We start from the raw sequence: 20,632 nt of genomic DNA, 5'->3' as shown, positions 1-20,632 counted from the left end.
AATGGGCGTCACTAGCTCCTTATCGATAAGAACCCCGAATTGACCCCCCAGTATGGAACTTGCGCTAAAAACTCGGTTGATCCGCGCAGCGCGCGACGGCAACTTGGAGACGTTCAATCTCCCAGACCACCCAGAGCGAAGATGATAATAAGGCCAGTAGTACGGTCCCTCCAGGGACGGGCGGTAAGAATTCTCCTCATGCGTTTGTAAGATGTGTGCGCTTGTGGAATAGTTGTCTAATCTGCTTGGGGATGGCAGCCTCTTGCGACCCTCCGGTCCGCCCAGAGCGTCTTCCAGCCGTTGCCCCAGCTCCGGCGCAATGCTTCCGTGTAAGTGACCAGAGTGCTGCTGAGATTCTTGGGTATGCGCGGGCAGGAACTAAGAGTTGAGTAGGACCACAGGTCCCGATGCCGCCTCTAAGGCGAGGTTAGTACCCATTGCCGCGAATAATCATCCTCGATAACGTCGCCGTGCCTCCGAAACCCGCCCACCCGCTCGTCGAAGACCCCGCCGATGTGCACGCACTCCCTCCCTCCATCTATCGTCACACAACCGAACCAGCCCAGGCGGTGCAGAATGACTGACCGGTATATGCTGCTAGCACCACACCGATCGCCCGGATCACGACGACCACCGAGGCCCCCAAGGACCAGAAGAAAGCCAAGGCCGCCGCTGCCGCCGCCGCGGAACCCGAAGAGCAGGAGGTGATCATGTCCCGTATGCCCCGCTCCCTCGAGGCCCTCTACCTCCAGCCGCTTCGTCGCGAAGCCGAGTATGGCGTTCCCTCATGCGACCTCCAGCTCCGGTCCTATTCGATCCGAAACCTCGAGTTCTTCTGCGACTTCGCCCTACGCGCCGCCTACTACCTCGGCCTGCCTGCCTTCGGTCCCGTTCCCCTGCCGCGCATGATCGAGCGCTGGACCGTGCCCAAGTCGCATTTCATTTTCAAGAAGTCGCAGGAGAACTTTGAGCGTGTCACACTCAGAAGACTGATCCAGATCAAGGACGGCCACCCGGAGACGGTGCAGCTGTGGTTGGCCTTCTTGCAGAAGCATGCCTACTATGGTATCGGTATGAAGGCCAACGTTTGGGAGTTCAGCAAGCTTGGTACGTGGATACGTGGATTTCCGTCCCATATTTGCTTCGGAAGACTGTTTTTGGGTTGCCTGTATGCTAACCAGCGGCTCCAAACCAAACAGGTGTCAGCAAGGCCATGGACGAGAGCAAGAGCGAGGTGGAGAAACTTCTGGAGACCAGGTGGGAACACCTCAGCCATGTCAGCGACATGAAGGGTGTCGGCAACTTCGAGGACTTCCTTGCCAAGGAGAGACTCCGGATTTCGGGTGGACGCTAAACAGATACACCAACTGCTGGTCCCGTCTCAAGCCCTTTAAGCCTGGGTGGTTGTTCTTGTTGTCTGTCTCTCTCTGGTCAGGTTTGTCCCTTTTGTCTTCAGCATATGGCCCGTCCTTTGTGTATAGATACTGTAGCATAAGAAATGTATAGTACAGATCAGGAGACGATCATGGCTCGACTGTGCTGTGCACGAGGAAGGACTAGACGGAAATTGCCACTGGAGGAGATCGATGCGAGGAAGCACCATGGGAACGACAGCCAAACTCTAAGCAATACAGACCACAGATACAGACATTCCATATAGCTTTTATCTACCGAAAATGTGTCCGAACCAGATCACCCAGTATCTATCTTACAACAACCTCTCACTCTGCATGTCCTAAGCACCCAACTCCACAGCCCTCCTGACCCTACTCATCGTCCTCTCCGCACTCTCATTAGCCTTCCTCGCCCCCTCCCGAATAACCTCATCCAAATAACCTCCCTCCTTCCCCCCATCCTCCTGCAACAGCTTCAAATATTTCTCCCTAATCGGATTCAGCTCTCTCTGCACCACCTCGCTCACCCTCTCCTTCAACTTCCTTAACGGATTCTCCTCCCCTTCTCCTCCCAGCCCACCATGGTTGCCCATGACCTCAGCATTAATCTGGGCCGCGATCTCCTGCGCGGAACGATCTTGCGTGTCAAAATGGCTGAGCAGCTGAAGCAGGTTGGAGACGCCCGGGCGTTGGATCGGGTCAAAGGTGATGCCCAGGGAAGGCGTGAGCGAGTCGGTCCGCGCTTTGAGGATCTTGGCGTGGATCTCGGAGGGGGTGTCGGTAAGGAGGATGCGGGAGGAGGGGTCGGGGTCGGATTTGGACATTTTTTTGGTGGGAAGTTGGAGAGACATAACGCGTTTTGTTGGAGCTGTGTATCATATGGGGAGGTGGTTAGTTTCGTCGAAGCAGTCACTCGAGACTCGAGGTATCTTGAGCGGAAGGGCCACGGTTTGAGAAGACATGACGATGTACTTACACAAAATCGTCTCGGGAGCTACCAACACCTTGCCCTTATAGGCGTGGTTGAAGTTGGTCACGCATTCCCTAGCAAACTCCAGATGCTGCCTCTGATCTTCGCCGACGGGGACATGGGTCGCCCTGTGAACGAGGATATCCGCCGCTTGAAGGATGGGGTAAGAGAACAAGCCGTGCTTGAGAGAGGATTTGGCCTTGTCATCTAGCATGTGGGCGTCGTCTGCTAATTGTAGTTTGCTCTGTAGTAGAGTAATTTTCCACACACATACCATCAGCCGCTGGTCTCGTGTTCAACCCTTTCCCCCGCTCGTTCTCTTGCTCTCTTTCCTCTCTCTCTCTCTCTCTTTCTCTCTCATCGAACAATAACCTCAAAAGAAACTCACCTTCCACTGCGTCATTCTAGACAAATACCCCGTGCTAGCTGTACAACTCAAAATCCACTGCAACTCCGAGTGCCCTGGCACCATGCTCTGGTAAAAGATGGTGCACCTCTTGGGGTCCAAGCCGATGGCCAGCAGCGCCGCAAGCATTTCTCTCTTCCATTTCTTCAGGTTGCCGCGCTGCTGCGGCACGGTGATGGCGTGCAGGTCAACCACGGAGAAAATGAGATCCGTCGTCTCAGGATCCGCGCTGTCCTGCATGCGCTTCCATTGCTGAAGGGCGCCGAGGTAGTTGCCCAAGTGCGGTATGCCTGTGGGCTGGATACCGGAGAAGATTACTTGTCTTTGTGCCTTTTTGGTCGGTGTTGCGGTTGGTGTTGCTGTTCTTGTCTCAGATGAGGAATTAGAAGAATAAGGTCGTTGTTGGAGATTTGATGCTCTAGTGGTGAGAGAAGTAAGGCGGTGCCGGCACATAAGGCCGTAGGGCCTGGTGAGGGACTTCATGTTGTGTGAGAGGGTTTACCTCCAAAAGACTAATCACAGTGTCCTGCCGTGCGTGTTAGTTTTTGTCTTACAAACAAAAACCTAAGAACTGTCCTGAAAGGGACAGCTTTTTTGGTGAGCACATAGTGACTGGGTGTTTGAACTTACACTGAGACGTAGTGAATTCAGTCTGGGTGAAGAAGCTCGACTGGAGACAGGACGAACTGTGGTTGAAGAGAGAGGGTTGTGTATGGCAGTATGACCGCCTACCCTTGGTGCACCTGGGGCTTGGCAGGGTTATAGATGGAGTGACGCTAGGACCACGTCTAGACACAATAGAGCTCTTTGTCGAGCCCTTCCTCGCTCGCTTCATAACCCTTATACACGAGAAGCACATCATTGGTAAGTGTGTGCCTGATGATAAATTGAGTAGCATCTTGAGAGAATTATTTTCACCATATGTTGTTGTCGACTGGAATAGTAACTAGGGCCCAATTTGGCTTACAACGTTGCCTACCATGTCCGAATGATACTTTCAAGAGCCGTTGTCAAGAGAACCCGCATAGGAAAGAGCACATTCGACTTAGTACAGAGAAAAGGTTACAAAAGTTCCTTCATGATCTCTATCCAGTTTTTAGGCTCGTAAGTACCATTGCACAAGCCTAGGAAGCATATGAAAAGTTTGAACCCCTGCAAGCCAGCCAGAACTCTCTAACTACCTGGTTGGTGGCCCTCGCCCCTCTCAGTCTGCATTAAATTGTAGGTCAGCAGTGTGTAAACGGAAGAACCAAGTAACTGACAGACTTACCCAATAATCTTCCTCAAAAAGGTTGACTTCTCGTCGTTGCCTACCTGCTGACCGGGGAAACTGGGGTCGAAGAGCGCCTGTTCGAGCCATTGCCTTGAACGCACTTGGCTCGTCACAAGCTTCTTGAGAGGGTCACTTAGCTTGTCTAGCTCGCTTCTTGCAGCGTTGCCCCCGATATTTTGGATGAGAGTCTGCGATATAAGCGGCCCGAGGTGCTCCATGGCAGCGTTGATGGTTCCTTGGAGATCGGGTGAATCAGACTTGAGGGTAATGAAGTTACTCTGATTTAACATGTTAGTTAGTACAGCAAACATTTTGGTTGATCATTCAAGGAGCCCGAAGGGACATACCCAAAATTCCGCCGACGCTGTCTTCGGCAGAGGTTCCTTCCCGTTTAGGACCTTGAGCGAGAACATGAAAAAGAACTCGAGCATCTGTGACGGCTGAATCTGAAACACCACCTCCGGGTATCTTGTCATAATCTTATCCACGAAGCAAATGCCGTTTTGGGCTACTTCTGTGTCGCTTTCTGGTTCCGGAAGACTACTGAGCATGTTGATTACCCAAGGCAGTAGCTGAGCCAGTAAAGATGGAACCATATTCTTTGGTCCCCTGTACAGACTTCCGACAAATGAGCATGCTGTGCTCAACAAAGTGCCCAGCCTAGGCGTTTCGAATCTTTGTTGACTGAGGAAATCTGTCACGACTTCAGGAGGGAATACAAACGGGCCCGGCTCGGTCTCTGAAAACCCTGCTCGAAAGATGATGCATATTATCTCAACGATCTCTCCGCTGGTGTTGAAATTCTTCTGCATCTCGACCAAGACGTTGAGGATATCGGACTGGATAGCAGAGAGTTTCGGGTCCTGGTTGGCGAAGAATGGATCGGCGTCAATGTCAACCACATGCTCCTTGACATCCTGCATACCCTTAGCCATACTCTGCAGCGATCGGAGAGCACGGACGGCGAGTTGCTGAGAGACTTCATCGGCAGAAGGAACATCGCCTGGTTGCTCAACACCGCGCAAGAAGTTGGGGTCAGACAGGTTCAATATGCTGGGCTGCTGTTTGAGCTGGACAGCACGCTCGCAATCTGCCTTGATGATCGAGTAGAGGTTCTCAAAGACAGCCAGCTTCTGATTGGAATCCGGAATGGCCTGGATGATAGAAGCAATGGCAAGGATGATACGTTCCTCTGCAAGGGAGTCGAGAACCTGTCTGCTACGAATTGTTTGGTAGTGCATGATGAAGGCCGGTGCTTCGCTCGTGAGAATGCAGCGACACGACGAGCAGAGAGTCGAGATGGATTTCGCAGAAGGCCCACCAAGAACAGGGTCGCCAACGGCCGCGAATAGCAGGTTGAGCGCATGAGGAAGATACTCGGAATGGCGCTCAAAATACTCACAGTACCGCTCAATGAGCAAAAGACCTGTCTGGCGCAGACGTAGCGGAACCGGACCTTGAGCCTGGCCGAGAAGATCAAAGAAAGGTGAAGCAAAGACCTTGCTTAACTCCACGTCATATTGGGGGTCTTCCGTGATACAGTCGGACAGGGATCCAAGACAGAATGCCGATGCCTCAACTTCGGCCCATGACTGAACAGAGAGGGCCTGGAGGAAAAGTCCAGAGAAAAAAGAGACCAGAGTGAGATTCTCGAGAGTGAATATAGATTGTAGCATATCCGCTATGTCTTTTCTCGCATCCGTAAAGCCGACACGCTCATTGGAATCCCATTCGGCGAAAGTCTCTGCAGGGGGCCATTGTGCCTTCCTCCAGCAGTTCGACACGACGCTCTTGAGGTGTTGTTCAGCATGCGAGCGCCAGACGTTTACTTTTGCTTCGTCTTCCGAGTAAATATTGTCGATCATGGTTTCGACAAACGTGGCCCAGAACTCCAGGGCAGGGACAAATATCGAATCCTCGCCCACCAGATAGCCATCAGCAGCGAGAAGACCAGCCAGCCTGGCCAGAAACCTCTGGGACCGCTCGTCTGTGCTACACATGAGATCCGACACCTTGGCATCACCATACGCAAGCATGAGAAGACCAAATGAAATGCCATCAAGCTGATGGTCGCCGTGAATGACCCTGTTGTAGTGTTCTGCCGCCCATTCGCTGTCGAATAAAGAGGCCAATGACGCATAATGTGCCTCTGTGAAAAATCCCGAATAATTGCTCAGCACGTCACTGAAGAGTTCGGCAGCCGGCTGGAATAAATCGTCGATGGCGAAGCAGTTGAGAGCCGGGCCAACAAGTTCCCGTAGATGTGTCACTAGAACATCGGTATTTGAGGACAGTCGCTGAGCATAGAGAATCCAGGCCTACATGATCGTCAGCGACCTAGTTCGTCCATATCGGCAACTCTGGGATAAACCTGTTTCTTTCACTCACCTGAAAACAGACAAGCGACTCCCCCTGAGTCTGGTACGCGTCATCTGATGGGAGGAATCCGCGTGCTAGCAATGAGGCCAAGTCGAAGGCATTACGAACGAGACGTTCGTGTACATGGATGTACTTGATCGAATTCATATCCGTCTTCCCGACCTCTTCAACAAGGGAGGTTGCGAACCAGACGGCGACCTTGAGTTTCGAGATTTCAAGATTGTTGGCAATGATAGGAGTCTCTAGAGCGTCGTCCAATGCCTCGATAGGGGTAGCCCGTCCGATATCGAGACTGTGAAGGAAGTGCCGAAGGCAGTTGGGCCATAGCTGAGAAAAGTGGATGAAGAATGTGGCGAGAGCAACGCACAACTTTTTGATCACAAAGGGAGCAACACCCTGGGCACACGATGCTATTGTCCAGCCAAGGATGTTTTGGAGCAGCTCCTTTGCCTCATCGTCGTTGAGGTTGGCACTTTGGAGAGTTTGTCAGTCTGCTAAGGCCTAACAGAAAAGAGGAATGGCATGGCAAAGGTACGTACCTGTCTTTGTTGAGTTTTACAATAATTGTCAAGGCCGCATAGAATTTGATGTTGTCATTTGGGTTTCCAATCAAGCTCTGGGCAAGTTGCCAACCCTCGGGGGACTTTTGCAACCTCTGGAGAATCTCCTGGATGCGTGAGACGGTCTCAGGGGGGTTTGGCTGATAGAGAGCTATTATCAACTGTCAGCAGAAGTGAGTCGTGTTAGCCTCGTGGTCTCTACGGGCGTCCTGGTTCATTCAATAATCCGCCATCCTCTTATCACGATTCCTCTTACCTGTTCCACCTCAGCCAAACTGGTGGGTAAGGGTAGTGGCTCCATCTTCCAGTGAACTCTACCAGGTTCGTGAGGAGGAGTGCGAGTGCAGAAATATGCCCGACGGTCGTCCAACTTGGCGAGGAAAGGTGAAGGCGCGTGTTGGTGAGGAATGATGCCAAGGAAGAGAAGGTTACTAAGTAGAATAGTGGATCGTATCGGTGGGTCGCTTGGTTCCAGAACCGTCAATTTGTTATCACTCTGATATACTAGAGGTATGTGCAAGAACAGAGACGGGAGATGGACTCTTGCTGTTGAAGAGACCGCGCTTGTAGTGTTGTTCCTTTATGTTTTTGCAATGACTTAACCACATCGAAAAGAGGTTTTACAAGACCGAAGGTTGTGCTTGGTTAGTTGTTCCAGTTTTTTTGGTGATGAAAAACGATGGAGCCTGCCTGGCCTGGCTGTGGTGGGCTAGAATTGGCAGTGTTTGTCTCGACTCTCAAGTGTGCATCTCGTGAATACACGCTACCTATCGTAGGGCTTCAGCTACCTAACAGCATGTACCTATGTACCTCTAGTGGGGTGTGGTAGCGATGACGGGACCCACCTGGCGGAGGCGGCCGCAGAGCCGGTGGACGCGGGTGGAGGGTGGCTCAAGATGGAAAGTACCGACTGCCCTGGCACGCAATGATGGGCGTCGATCGTTGGGCGCAGAGGAGCTCGAGGTCCCGTGTGGGATGCGAGTTGAGCCGGGCCACCAAATCTGATAGGTACCACTACAGCAGGCAAGGTAGGTACCTGCGATAACCCGTCCCGTCGTGTGACCAAAACGTTGCGACTGGACGTGCTGTGTAGAGAGGTACCCGTCCACCAACTACGCCCAAAGTAGAAGTCCCCAAACTTGACTCTTCCATTCGTCCAAGTCAAGGTGATAGCTTCTCGGTACTAGCTGCTATCCTATAAAACCACCGTCCCCCTCTGGTCCCGTCTGCGTGGCTGTCTCTCTTCCCTTGCGACGTTACGGGAACACTCCTCTCCTCTCCATGCGGAGTTTTTGGTCCTTTCCCTCTTCTTGCCTGACAGCAGTTGCGTCTTCTGTCCCCCGACCAGCCAGCCGCTCCCAAGCCGCCAGGGTTCTACATAATCTGCCCAGGGCCTTGACTGCCTTCCCTCAGCCGTCACGTACGACCAGAGCATTCTCTCTCACATCAAGATTATTCCAACATCTTAGAGCCGCTTCGGACGAAGAGACCATGACTGTCAACACAACGGATCGCTTGGCCGCTCTACGGTCTCTCATGAAGGAGCGCAATGTTGACATCTATGGTACGCCCTGTGCCGTTCTCCGCCAAGACGATTCCACTGGCCGCTGACCCTTCTGGAATCTCGCAGTTGTCCCCTCGGAAGACAGCCATGCCTCCGAGTACATTGCCGAATGCGACGCCCGCCGTGCTTTCATCTCGGGTTTCACTGGCTCGGCTGGAACGGCAGTCGTCACACTAGACAAGGCCGCCTTGGCCACGGATGGTCGTTATTTCAACCAGGCCTCCAAACAGTTGGATGAGAACTGGCACCTGCTCAAGACCGGGCTCCAAGATGTCCCCACCTGGCAAGAATGGACAGCAGACGAATCCGCTGGCGGAAAATCTGTTGGCATCGATCCCACCCTGATTTCCCCGGCGGTAGCCGACAAGCTCGATGGCGATATCAAGAAGCACGGCGGCGCAGGCTTGAAGGCCATCAACGAGAACCTGGTGGATCTCGTATGGGGAGATAGTCGACCACCTCGTCCCAGCGAGCCGGTCTTCTTGCTTGGTGCCAAGTACTCAGGAAAGGGCACAGCAGAGAAGCTCACAAACCTGCGCAAGGAGCTCGAAAAGAAGAAGGCCGCTGCTTTCGTCGTATCCATGCTCGACGAAGTCGCATGGCTTTTCAACTTGCGCGGCAACGATATCACATACAACCCCGTCTTCTTCTCTTACGCCATCGTTACAAAGGACAGCGCAACCTTGTACGTCGATGAGTCAAAACTGAATGACGAGGTCAAGCAATATTTGGCTGAGAACGGCACTGGGATCAAGCCTTATAACGACCTCTTCAAGGACACCGAGATCCTTGCGAATGCTGCCAAGAGTACTAGCGAGTCGGACAAGCCCACCAAGTACCTGGTTTCAAACAAAGCCTCATGGGCTCTCAAGTTGGCGTTGGGCGGCGAAAAGCACGTGGACGAGGTCAGGAGTCCTATTGGGGACGCAAAGGCCATCAAGAACGAGACGGAACTTGAAGGCATGAGGAGATGTCACATCCGTGATGGCGCCGCCCTAATCAAGTACTTTGCCTGGCTTGAGGATCAGTTAATCAACAAGAAGGCCAAGCTGGATGAGGTGGAGGCCGCCGACCAACTGGAACAGTTCAGAAGCGAACAAGCCGACTTTGTTGGTCTTTCCTTCGATACCATTTCTTCCACCGGACCAAAGTGAGTTTCTCATGTGAAATTCATTCACTTAAAGATGCTGACATGAACGCAGCGGCGCAATCATCCACTACAAGCCCGAAAGGGGCGCCTGCTCAGTGATTGACCCTGATGCCATCTATCTCTGCGACTCAGGCGCACAATTTTGTGACGGAACAACGGATGTCACGAGAACGCTGCACTTCGGCCAACCGACCGATGCCGAGAGGAAGTCTTATACTCTGGTTCTTAAAGGCAACATTGCTCTGGACACTGCGGTATTCCCCAAGGGAACTAGTGGTTTTGCGTTGGACGCCTTGGCCCGCCAATTCCTCTGGGTTAGTAACGACTTGCTCCTTGTGGTAATATCCACAAATGGCTAACAATGATTCCAGAAATACGGGCTAGACTACCGCCACGGAACCGGCCACGGAGTTGGATCTTTCCTAAACGTCCATGAAGGGCCCATCGGCATTGGTACTCGGAAGGCGTACATCGATGTTCCTCTGGCTCCTGGCAACGTGCTGTCCATCGAGCCTGGTTACTATGAGGATGGCAACTACGGAATCCGTATTGAGAACCTGGCCATTGTTCGTGAAGTAAAGACGGAGCACCAGTTTGGCGATAAGCCGTATCTGGGCTTCGAGCATGTCACCATGGTACCCTACTGCAGGAAGCTGATTGATGAGAGCTTGCTAACGCAGGAAGAGAAGGACTGGCTAAACAAGTCCAACGAGGAGATTAGGAAGAATATGGCAGGCTACTTTGATGGAGATCAGCTCACGACGGAGTGGCTGCTGCGGGAAACGAGCCCGTTTTAGGTTGTTTTTGAAGCCGAGTTTCAAACCCGACCGTCCAGACGATTTAGCTCAGAGCTTGGAAATATGTTGGGCGTTGGAGTATTTTGGATCCGCCCCTAAAAATGAGACTTAACAGAACATCCACATCAAGTCTGCACTGGATGTTTTTCAACTGGACGAGTGTGCCGAAGGATCCCAGAACTGCCTTGCGCCAGGGCTGACCGGGAATCTAGCGATTTTTTTTTTTTTACATGACCGCTGCTGCTATATGGCGCTTGGGCTGGTTTTTTTTTGGCACCCATGGCGGCTCTCATGTCTTTCAGATGGCTATCTGTTGTGGCACACAAGCCGGGTGGTCAACACGAAGCTGGTCATTGGTCGTTCAATGTAGCGAAAGGAGCGAGGATAGTCATGGATGTTCAAAGTTGGAAAACCAGAACAGTCTCAAACATTGGATATCTGATAGTCTTTCAAAACGCCTAAAATGACCAATACATAGACAGCGTATCACCATCCATGTCTTGATGCCGACTCTGCAAAATTCTCCCCCGATGATGTGATAACGCCATCGATGCATCTTGATGTGTAGAGTTAATATCATTTTCTCCGTCTTTGAACCTTGCTTGATCTAGAAAGACATGAAAGCAGAAAGAGCAAAGGTTATGGCAAAGGCAAGCTTAAAGGCCATTTTGTGTTGCAACGCCTTGAGAATCTTTGACGAGTTCACCTTGTCGCGAAGATGCAACATGCCTACCAAGTCGATGCCGTATCGAGACGCAACCTATCCCCATGCTTTTGTCAGTACATCATCTTTCTTCCATTTCTGTCACGAAGTTGAAAAGCCCACCTGAACTAGCACCATACCAACACCCGCCAAAAGCACGAGCGTCTTGGAAAAGACACTGATCAAAAGACCGGTGGCGAAACCTGCAAAGGCGGCACAAGTCGACATTAGCCTCCCGTATACAACTAATCAATATCCAAGCTGGGTGGTAGTCATACCGCTCAAACTCCCACTAGAAAGCTGCTTGATCGTTTCCGGGTTCAACCACTCCTCCTTGTTGTCTTTCTGGGAATGGAGAGACCGCGACTGCTGCGAGCTGGACAAGGCGTCTAGCTTCAAAGGCTGTTGTCGCGCGGCCAGGGCGAAGGTGGTTGTGAGACCGAGAGTGACGGGCACAACGTTGCGCCGGAAGGCAGCGCGACAGGCTATGCGGGTGGCCATATTTGATGTTGGAGGGGAAGTAGTGACTTTTGGTGTTTCGCGACAGGGACTTTTGGTGGTGAGGTTCGCAATGCGACGTGAAGAAGGGGAGGATCGGAGTAATGTGAGGTTTTGTTGTTGTGTCACCTTCATGGACTTTTTGGTGGACGAAAAGGCGGAAAGCAATACGGTAGAATAAGTAAGCATAAGCTACCTCTCTAATGAGTATTACTAGATGTCGATCCTGTTGATACCGTTCGTTCGTTGGTTCAAGCTTGAAGCTCTCTCTGCTTGAACAGTTCACCACTTTCAGCAGCCAGTTACCTTAACGCTACGCTAGCTACAGATCGTGACGTAATGAGGTTCTTGGCAGGGACACAAGGAACAGCTTGAACTTCTCATTGTTGATGACAACTCAAGGGTCAGGGACTAGGACTTGAGGATGCCTCTAGTGTACTGCATAGTAGAAGTAAAAGAACTACGTTAAGCCATTGGTGCGAAGAAAAGAACAATCTACGAAAAAGCAATCGAGCATTGTTTCCTCCTACAACTTCACACAAGCAATTTGCCCAGACACAGGTGACAGACAACCTTGTCATTGGATGATCCAGTTGGGTCTGTACACCACATACTGCGTACAGCCCGTCTGGAAGTCTGTTGCCGAGAGCGGAGAGGCTTGCCTGCCGACGGCTCACCCCGCATTCTACACTACCTTACGGGGTCTCGCTACGGTACAGAGGTACTTCCAGACCGGCACGCGCTTGAAGGACCCAGTCTTTTTTGATACCCCGGTGTTGATCAAGGAACGCGTCCCGTCTCTGGGACTGCACTTTCCTCCGATCTACCTGCAACGGTACATCAATACGTCAACATCAGCGCCGACGGAATATCGCATTTACATTCACGATTCTCCAACTTTTCCGCGCGGAGGAGATTCCGGGAAACTGAACAGGACCCCCAACACCTGCATATGCACCACCACCAACTGCCATGATTTTCGCCCACACGAATTTACCCTAATACAAGTATATAATCCCACCGACTTCCCACAACTCTCTGAGACCCGATATCGACAACCCCAGGCGAGAACCCCGCGACACATTCACGATGCCCAGACCAAGGAAATCACGGGTTGTGCCGTCGCAGCCTACAGCGAACAGCTCCTCCGCCACACCACCCGTCGTCACTAAGCCGACTGCCACAGACCCCAGCAGCGATATCTACGATGTTAGCGATCGAGAAAAGGAACGCGCTAAGCAGCGCGCCGCCGCCGTGGCAGCAGCCCAACGACACATGAATTCCGACCAGGCTAAGGAGCTGGAGGACGCGAAACAGAGGCGAGACCAGGCCATGGACCGGCTGGCCAATATGACCTCAACAACCGGTACTGCCGACACCGACCGGAATCCCGATGCCGCAACCTCCTATTCTAGACGCGAGAGAGAGGAGTCCACCCGACCGAGCCCGCGAGCGCCCCGGCGATTAACAGGCGACACTTCCGGCCTGGATCTGGATGACGATATGTTTGACCTCGACGATAGTCTCGAGGACCCTACGATTACCGCCCTGAATGCCGGTGGCTACCGGTCCGCCAACACCTCTTCGTTCGATGTCGGTCTCTTCCAGCGCCACCGTCCACGTCAAAACAGTGTCTCAGGCAGAGACGACGGGCCCGTCAGGCCAAGTAGCAGGGGGCCCACTACACCGAGCGTCATGTCTACACTCAACCTGGGTCTGTTCAAGCGACGAGCACGCGAGCCCAGTATTTTGGGAACGGCACAGAAAGGACGACGACAGAGATCCCTGTCCGTGACTTCGCAGGTGTCACGCATCCCCATGACTGATGAGGAAGATCATATGGATGTGGATCGAGAAGCGGCTATTGAAGACGAAGATTCAGGTCCAGATGGCGAGTCGACGCCGCTCGACATGATGAAGAGACGGTCTGGTGCCAGCGCTTTCACAGGCGCAGCTTTGGGTGCCGATGTCACGGTTCCGGCCTCCAGTGGAGCGATGCCTGTCGACGACGATGAAGAAATCATGGAAACCGGCTCTCCATCTCGGCGCTCGAAGAAACGCAAGTCACTTGAAAGCCACTCCGGTCGTAAGAAGCGCGGCAGATCAGTGGTACATGAGCAACCTGTTCCTGAACCAGAAGAGGAAGAAAATGAGGTCATTCACCAGTCGATAGAGATGCGAGATGGAAGCGACAGCCCCATTTCATCGCCACTCTCAACACCCGCCCTTTCGCCTGTTCCAGACCATATACCGTCCAGTCCTCCCAGGCAGTCCAGGCCCCCCATCGATCCTAACGACCCGGTCAACGCACCACCCGCAAGCGATTCCTCAGAAGCTGAGAGCCCAGTGGCCTGGCCATCACTCAACAACTTGACGCACCGGTCATACAACAGCCGGCGAGCAGCACCTGTTTATACAGAACGACTTCAGACTCCCGAACTGCTACCACGCCTAGGCGCCGGGCCAATGGGGGCCGTAGACGCGGACATGTCATCTGAACTTTCCTCACCACCCTCACTCACACACTCACCAAACTACAAAGCCCCAAATACTGCAAAGGCCTCAGCAGTCGCCGCCGCAGCATTCAAAAAGGCCACCGGAGCTGTCAAGAAGCGTGAAGAGGAAAAATTAGCAACGGAGGCACTAACAAGCTTGCTGCCTGCTCGACGGAATCGCGCAAAACCCGACAGAAAGAACAAGAAGGGGAGGAACAAGGAGAACCCTTACGACATCACTAGTGACGAGGGCTCCTCCTCCTCTTCTGAAGATGAAACTGCCGCAGACGGTGACGAACTATCATACATTGCCACCGCTGCCGCCAGGAAAAAGAAGGAAAAGGCGCTCAGTGCCGCAAAGCAGAAGCAGCTGAAAGAGAAGGACAAGCAGAAAATGAAGCCGCCACATGGTACAACTACCAATGGCAAAGCCGCTGCCAAATCCAAACCCGGCTCTTCGGAGCCAAAGCGAACGTACGGTAGAGCAGGCTCCGACAAGGAGAACGCCGATGGTGCTGATGCTTCGGGCGGTGACAGGGATAAGGAGCAGGATGGCGAGGACGACGATGATGACCAGGAACCAGTTTCTGCAATGGACCTTGGTGAGGCTGAAGAGTTGCCGGAAACGACGCAAATGATGACGGAGAGACTGGGTGAAGAGCTGCTGAAGGCGGCGAAGAAGTTCAAGGAGGTGGATAAGTGGGAGCTGTCGTTTGAGGAGGTTACGCAGCCGAGTTCGCCTATTCCGGATGCTAGGTGATGTGGTTATGTTGCATTTTCTGGGTTATGGAGTTGGATTTTCATGCTGGGTGGTCTGTTTTTTAACTCGAGCACAAGCCACAATTCGGAATGGTATGTGACATGATGTATTGTGTTTCAAAGGTCGACGGGTATCTGGATTACTAGCGTTCTGCATATTCACTGGCTGAAAATAAGGCTGTCTTGTTCACCTCAGGTGTCGCCAAAAACTATCACCAAAGACCTGAACAGGCCGGCTTTGATATGCATCTTCAAATGGTGATCAGGTCGGGAGAACATCCACGATTAATAGCGGTGTTGTTGGTGCAGCTCCGCATGATCCCGATTCTATGTATCCTTAGCCAAACCCTCCTTAACGCCTGTAATGCCGTTGATCCGTCAATCATGAAGAGGTTAACCCATATTATCTTGCATACAATGCTCTAAACGTGCAAGAATCTGTCCTCAGCCCCTATCTCGGCGGCGGACGGACAAACTGAGTCTGTGGTGTCGATTGCGTTTGCCCTGGGAACCGTGTTGTTGTCGTCGTCTTCGTAGCCACACCCGGACCTAGGATAACGCTCTCAACTCCCTGCTTGATAAGCGGCAGCAGAGGCGCTACCTGGTTGGCATCACGAAGTGCGATGGTGACCTGATCCAGTTTGAGGCCTTGCATGAAGAGTTTCTGTTTCGCAGAGCCAACAAGTCGTCAGCTAACCTATTCCTTCGCAATCCTGTCTCCTTTCTCCCAAAAGAACTTACCGTCTTCACATTCTCAAACTTATCCTCCCTTTCCGTATACTCTCTAATTACCTCCTCCTTGTCAAAATCCACATACACCCTCGTATCCCGCACCCGCACCAGCACGTTATCCAACCGCATAAACATCCGGCACAGCAGCAACATGCGGTGCTCCATTACCCGCAGCTTCACGCTGACGATACTGCACCCGTTGTCATCTAGCTCGCTTTCGTAAAGGACCACCTCGTCCGCGAAGAGGATCGGGTCTCGCCGTTTCAGGAGCTCAATAGGTATATCCGGTGTGTTCTCGTCCCCATGCAACTTTGTTTCTTTCCCTTCAGCCCCTCCGGTTGAGCCGGGCCTCTCCGTCCCACAATAGTCCGTTGTATAACTCCAATCAAACGGCTTGACCACCTCGCTGATGCCCGCGCTCGTCTTCTCGCGGCTCGAGCTCCACTCGCCCGCGTACGCCACCTGCAGCATCTTTTCGCCCGTTTTGTCCACGCGCTCGAGCGCGTCCTCGGCATTGAACTCGATCGACCAGCCCGTTGGCCGGTGCGTGATCGAGACCAGGTTATCACCGAAGATCATCTCGGGAATTGGAATTCCTAGCCGCTCCGACATGGCGTCGATGGGACCTGATTTGAGGATGGGCAGCTTACGCGTAGCAACAACGAAGGCGCCTTGAACGTGCATTGTGGTGGCGGCTTCGAGGGCCGAAGGGGAGGGGTACGGCTCATTGAGCGATGATATGTGGTTGATTTTGACGGACGTCATGGTGGGCGTCGTCGTCCTCGTCGTCGTCGTCGGGTAAGGGATTCGGTCACTGTTGTGTACGGGCGAGGGCGTTTCGAGGTATTTGACGCCCAGTTGTTGCTGTGCTTGTGGAAATGTAAGAGGTCAGACCGTTATTTGAGGTCAAACGTCAAGCTTGGTACAATTCCCAGCAGCTGATGGTGCGAAGAAGGCCGATAGTTTTGCCATGTCCAGATAGTAAATGAAAACTGTCAGAGGCTCAGAGCAGCTTGGAGATCTAGCGGGGTTTAGCGGGGCCCTCCCCCCATCCAGCTCCGATGTTAGCGCGCACCTGCAGGGGCGGCAGGGCTTGATTCCGTTGCTTGGATGTCGGGTTAATCCCGTCGCTGCGACGACATCTGCCATCAAAGGTGCTTCTGCCAAATCTGAGAAAAACAAAAGATATCAGACAAATGAGATCCTCACAGTCATATTCATTGCCGTGTCAATTACCACCGAGTCAGGTCTCTCCCGGTTGTTAAGTCCAAGGGCGTGTCTCCTGTAATCCTCTGGACGCTGCTGAGCCCAGCCCACCTTCCCGCTGCACCTATCATTGCTGGTCTCAGTTGTTTGATCAGGGAGCCCAGGAGGGAAGGTTCGGCGCAGCCAGACAAGTGGAAGACAATGACTGTTGCTAGGCAACGGAACTGAGCCCCGGTAAATAAAGCCCCAATCCTGGCCCACCATCTGGGAAGTGTCGTTTCAACTCCAATCAGCATCAACTTCGCTGGCCTTGTGTAAAACCAACCTTGCTTGACAACCAACTTCAACCAATAAATACTGAAGTGGCCTGCGCTTTCAACACGACGCCCTAGGAATCGAGTGTATTGCTTTGCGCCCGCCCGCTAGTTTCCCATCATCTATGCAACATCCCACCTAGACTTCCTGGCGACTGTTTCTCATTCGCGATCCTAGAAATCGTCGTGCCCAAGATGGCGGGCCAACCAATGGAGTCACGCTTCGGGCGCATGTCGATACATGACGAAAACAACGATCCAAGCGATGGCGCTCGACTTCAGCAAAAGGCGAGAGAGCTCAAGTCAAAGGTATGATTTATACAACATTGTTTGCGTGATAGCCTCTCTGACTGATTTGCGCGATCGTAGGCAGGTCCCAGTCAAGTCCAACACACGAGCGCCCCCGGCAGGCCGAATCTCTTCAAAGTAGCCCTTCAATCGCAAAGCGGCAATACCGTAGTAAGCACCTCCGTTCCTTGTTCCTTCGCAGATCGCGCAAAGGAAGAATCCGCCCATCATCTCTAGCGAACCTCCCTCACCACGAAAACCACAGAGAACCGTTCCCGTTGCCACGAAATCTTCGACCATTGTTTCATCCGCCGCTCACAAGTCCACAACATACGCCGGCATTCGTAGAGTCGACGACGATGATCACGACGAACTCTCGCAGCCAATGGCCTCCGCTAGCGTGTCTTCGACAGGTACATCTACATCCGAGTCATCCTCTAGCGCCGGCTACGAACAGTCGATATCCCCTAAACAATTCCACCTTGGCATGTTTGAAATCGGTCGGCCGCTTGGCAAAGGCAAATTCGGCCGCGTATACCTCGCGCGGGAGCGCAGCTCTGGTTTCATCTGTGCCCTCAAGGTGCTCTACAAGTCGGAATTGCAACACGGCACTGGAGTCGAGAAGCAAGTGCGTCGCGAGATCGAAATTCAATCCAACCTACGACACCCCAATATCTTGAAGTTGTACGGACACTTCCATGACAGCAAGCGCATCTTTTTGATTCTCGAGTACGCCGGCAAGGGCGAGCTGTACAAGCACCTGCGCAAGGAAAACCGTTTCCCCGAATGGAAAGCAGCGCAGTATGTTGCGCAAATGGCATCCGCCCTCAAATACTTGCACCGCAAGCACGTCATCCACCGCGACATCAAACCGGAGAACATTCTAGTGGGCATTCACGGGGAAATCAAGATATCGGATTTCGGCTGGAGCGTGCACGCGCCCAACAACCGGAGGCAGACGCTCTGCGGAACCCTGGATTACCTGCCGCCAGAGATGATCCGGAGCGGATCCAAGGATAACTGGTACAATGAGAAAGTGGACTTGTGGAGCTTGGGCGTGTTGACGTATGAGTTTTTGGTCGGCGAGGCGCCGTTTGAGGATACGCCGATCATGACACAGAAGAGGATTGCGAGGGCGGATATGACCATTCCCGAGTGGGTCAGCAAGGAGGCAAAGGATCTGATCAAGAAGGTAAGAAGTCATTGTTTCCCATAAGGATGGTCTTTCAATGCTAACCCATTATCCAGTTGCTGGTACTCGACCCTGAGAAGCGTCTTCCTTTGGAGGAGGTGGAGAACCACCCTTGGATCTTGAAGCACTGCGTCAAGGGAGAAAGAGCTGCGAACCGGGAGAAAATGGCAAGTAAGATGGGCAACTGAGGGGTGTCTCTTGGCTTTGCTTTTACTTTGTCTGATATCCGTCGAACTTTCTTCGAGCACTGCGGAAGCGTGGAGCCTACTTGCATTGTTAGCTTGTTTTTCTTGTTTTTTTCTTGTTTTTTTTCTTCTTTTTTTTTTTCCTTTTTTTTCTTTTCCTTTCTTTTCTTGTTCATGTTGTAATACGGGCGTTCTTGGGCGTTTGAGCGAGAGGAAGAGGGCTAGGATCAGGATCCCCGTATTGTCAAGGGGAGGAGGCTTGTGAGTTCATTATCTGTGCATATACGTAACTACGTTCCGGCATTTAGCGAGCAATGGACTGGACATTGACTTTAGTTTATGTATCACATGTGTGACCAGTGTATATATCAGCGCCACAAGATCAGAGCTGGAATCTCAAGTTGAAGTGGTATCATTGATTGTACATGTCAAGAAACGTTCATCACAAAAACAGCAGGAGTACATGGTATAAAACGCCCTCTGCATCCGCGATACAGGCCCGAGATCACCTATAAATCTCCTCAAACGGCCTCTTGTCCGAAAAGCACGAGTCCCACACCTCGTTGACCACCTTTGTTGCATGTACATCGTCCTTGCACGTCGGTCGTGCCATAACCGACTGGATGGCTCGCATACGAACGCAGTTCTGAAATTGTTGGGTAAGCGTCCAATTGCCTCGGACAATAGACTCGCGTGTCCATCTGCACTCGCCGCTAAGCATTGATGCTCGGATCTGCTCAGAACATCCCAAAGATTAGCAACTGTCCTTCCAGCTCGAAACGAAACAGACGGAACAGGAAAAGGAGAGGGAACTCACCTCAGTGCAAGCAGCGTGCCTCAAACTCTTCTCCCCGAACCAATCCACCTTCCACCTCAGATGATCCCAAGCATGCACCATCTCATGCGCCAGCGTATCCTCCAAGTGTCCTCGGTTGCGCATCTCATTGGCGCACAACAGGATGCCATGATCAGGACTAAACCCACCACCCTGTCTGGCAACCTCTATCCTATCCTCCTCTCCCTTCTCCTTGTTTCCGGGAATCACCACAATCCTGCTAGGACACCGGCGACACACGACATTGGTCTCATCCAAGACACCGTTTAGGTTGGCCACCTTCTCACGCAGGAACCGGATCACCGGCGAGTTCTGAAACAGCCAGTCGCGGTCGGCCTCGCACCGCGCGCAGTCGCGCGCCTCGTTGGCCTTGTACCGGTCTTCACGGTAGTGCTCGACGCCCTCGGGCGTGATTTGGCCGGTGAGAATCTTGAAGTAGTTCATCCACCATTGGATGGAGGGGTCGTAGCCAGTGCGGGAGGGGTCGTTCGTGAGGTAGCGAGGAAGGAGATCGTTGGCTTTCGAGGAGGAGGAGGAGGGTTTCGTATCGTCCTCGGTGACGGTGGATGTGGGGAGGGAGGAGGGAGGAATGCCCGAGGACGCGGGGCCGGCGCTAGTGGTGGGCGCTGGTGACATGGTGAGCAGGTATGGTGTGGTTGTCGGTTCGGACGTTGTGTTTGCTCCAAGATTGAGCTGGAGGTTATCGTCGAAGGTGGGGGTTCCCAATCGTTGATCTGCAATCGAATCGGATCGTGTTTATGAGATGAGATGGGCACCTTGACGGGGAGGTCTGGGACCTAAAATTTACAGTGGAGACACCACTACGGAAAACAGCCCAGCTGCACCTGGCATGTCGTCACTAGAGGTACCCGGACGCCCAGTGAATAGTGTACATAGACGGAAGGTGGGTAGTAGCTAAGGGAAGTTTCCCA

The 20,632-nt window shown here is 52.7% G+C and overlaps 9 protein-coding genes across 11 annotated transcripts; 4 read left to right on the top strand and 5 right to left on the bottom strand.

Annotated features, from left to right (window-relative positions):
- The first annotated feature begins 89 nt into the window (after window positions 1-89).
- NCU00114 (30S ribosomal protein S10) lies at window positions 90-1,687 on the top strand. Its single transcript, XM_952145.2, has 5 exons — window positions 90-183; window positions 259-329; window positions 394-426; window positions 602-1,107; window positions 1,200-1,687. The coding sequence occupies exons 1-5, from the start codon at window positions 142-144 to the stop codon at window positions 1,352-1,354; spliced, it is 807 nt and encodes a 268-aa protein (XP_957238.2). The 5' UTR covers window positions 90-141; the 3' UTR covers window positions 1,355-1,687.
- On the bottom strand, window positions 1,636-3,447 carry NCU16657 (tryptophanyl-tRNA synthetase). The gene is made up of 4 exons (XM_011395740.1): window positions 3,401-3,447; window positions 2,753-3,296; window positions 2,371-2,608; window positions 1,636-2,262 (listed from the first exon to the last, which is right to left on the bottom strand). The coding sequence occupies exons 2-4, from the start codon at window positions 3,251-3,253 to the stop codon at window positions 1,736-1,738; spliced, it is 1,266 nt and encodes a 421-aa protein (XP_011394042.1). The 5' UTR covers window positions 3,254-3,296; window positions 3,401-3,447; the 3' UTR covers window positions 1,636-1,735.
- Window positions 3,448-3,654: 207 nt separating this feature from the next.
- NCU16656 lies at window positions 3,655-7,683 on the bottom strand. Of its 2 annotated transcripts, none has more exons than XM_011395738.1 (6): window positions 7,239-7,683; window positions 6,962-7,143; window positions 6,432-6,894; window positions 4,391-6,361; window positions 4,041-4,321; window positions 3,655-3,979 (listed from the first exon to the last, which is right to left on the bottom strand). In XM_011395738.1, the coding sequence occupies exons 1-6, from the start codon at window positions 7,281-7,283 to the stop codon at window positions 3,895-3,897; spliced, it is 3,027 nt and encodes a 1,008-aa protein (XP_011394040.1). In that variant the 5' UTR covers window positions 7,284-7,683; the 3' UTR covers window positions 3,655-3,894. The 2 variants fall into 2 exon arrangements, with proteins under 2 accessions (XP_011394040.1, XP_011394041.1); XM_011395739.1 differs by having other exon boundaries at window positions 6,962-7,133.
- A 338-nt stretch (window positions 7,684-8,021) lies between these two features.
- On the top strand, window positions 8,022-11,023 carry NCU00112 (aminopeptidase P). Its single transcript, XM_952143.2, has 4 exons — window positions 8,022-8,546; window positions 8,613-9,696; window positions 9,749-10,010; window positions 10,068-11,023. The coding sequence occupies exons 1-4, from the start codon at window positions 8,264-8,266 to the stop codon at window positions 10,491-10,493; spliced, it is 2,055 nt and encodes a 684-aa protein (XP_957236.2). The 5' UTR covers window positions 8,022-8,263; the 3' UTR covers window positions 10,494-11,023.
- On the bottom strand, window positions 10,873-11,957 carry NCU00111 (hypothetical protein). The gene is made up of 3 exons (XM_952142.3): window positions 11,475-11,957; window positions 11,320-11,399; window positions 10,873-11,253 (listed from the first exon to the last, which is right to left on the bottom strand). Exons 1-3 carry the CDS (start codon window positions 11,881-11,883, stop codon window positions 11,101-11,103), a joined length of 642 nt encoding a protein of 213 aa, XP_957235.3. The 5' UTR covers window positions 11,884-11,957; the 3' UTR covers window positions 10,873-11,100.
- Window positions 11,958-12,373: 416 nt separating this feature from the next.
- On the top strand, window positions 12,374-15,209 carry NCU00110 (hypothetical protein). Its single transcript, XM_952141.3, has one exon. The coding sequence runs from the start codon at window positions 12,784-12,786 to the stop codon at window positions 14,947-14,949; it is 2,166 nt and encodes a 721-aa protein (XP_957234.1). The 5' UTR covers window positions 12,374-12,783; the 3' UTR covers window positions 14,950-15,209.
- Window positions 12,795-17,008, bottom strand: NCU00109. 2 transcript variants are annotated; one of them, XM_011395448.1, is made up of 3 exons: window positions 16,917-17,008; window positions 15,690-16,849; window positions 12,795-15,612 (listed from the first exon to the last, which is right to left on the bottom strand). In XM_011395448.1, the coding sequence occupies exons 2-3, from the start codon at window positions 16,443-16,445 to the stop codon at window positions 15,400-15,402; spliced, it is 969 nt and encodes a 322-aa protein (XP_011393750.1). In that variant the 5' UTR covers window positions 16,446-16,849; window positions 16,917-17,008; the 3' UTR covers window positions 12,795-15,399. The 2 variants fall into 2 exon arrangements, with proteins under 2 accessions (XP_011393750.1, XP_011393749.1); XM_011395447.1 differs by having other exon boundaries at window positions 15,690-17,008.
- Window positions 17,009-17,100: 92 nt separating this feature from the next.
- On the top strand, window positions 17,101-19,303 carry stk-13 (serine/threonine protein kinase-13). The gene is made up of 4 exons (XM_952139.2): window positions 17,101-17,509; window positions 17,570-17,659; window positions 17,754-18,680; window positions 18,737-19,303. The coding sequence occupies exons 1-4, from the start codon at window positions 17,396-17,398 to the stop codon at window positions 18,866-18,868; spliced, it is 1,263 nt and encodes a 420-aa protein (XP_957232.2). The 5' UTR covers window positions 17,101-17,395; the 3' UTR covers window positions 18,869-19,303.
- Window positions 19,230-20,624, bottom strand: NCU00107 (mitochondrial inner membrane protease ATP-23). Its single transcript, XM_952138.3, has 2 exons — window positions 19,683-20,624; window positions 19,230-19,598 (listed from the first exon to the last, which is right to left on the bottom strand). The coding sequence occupies exons 1-2, from the start codon at window positions 20,334-20,336 to the stop codon at window positions 19,371-19,373; spliced, it is 882 nt and encodes a 293-aa protein (XP_957231.3). The 5' UTR covers window positions 20,337-20,624; the 3' UTR covers window positions 19,230-19,370.
- Between the last annotated feature and the right edge of the window lie 8 nt (window positions 20,625-20,632).

The sequence above is a fragment of the Neurospora crassa genome, linkage group III (genome assembly GCF_000182925.2).
Source record: "Neurospora crassa OR74A linkage group III, whole genome shotgun sequence".
NCBI lineage: Eukaryota > Fungi > Ascomycota > Sordariomycetes > Sordariales > Sordariaceae > Neurospora > Neurospora crassa.
This window is presented reverse-complemented; position numbering and strand designations above follow the sequence as displayed.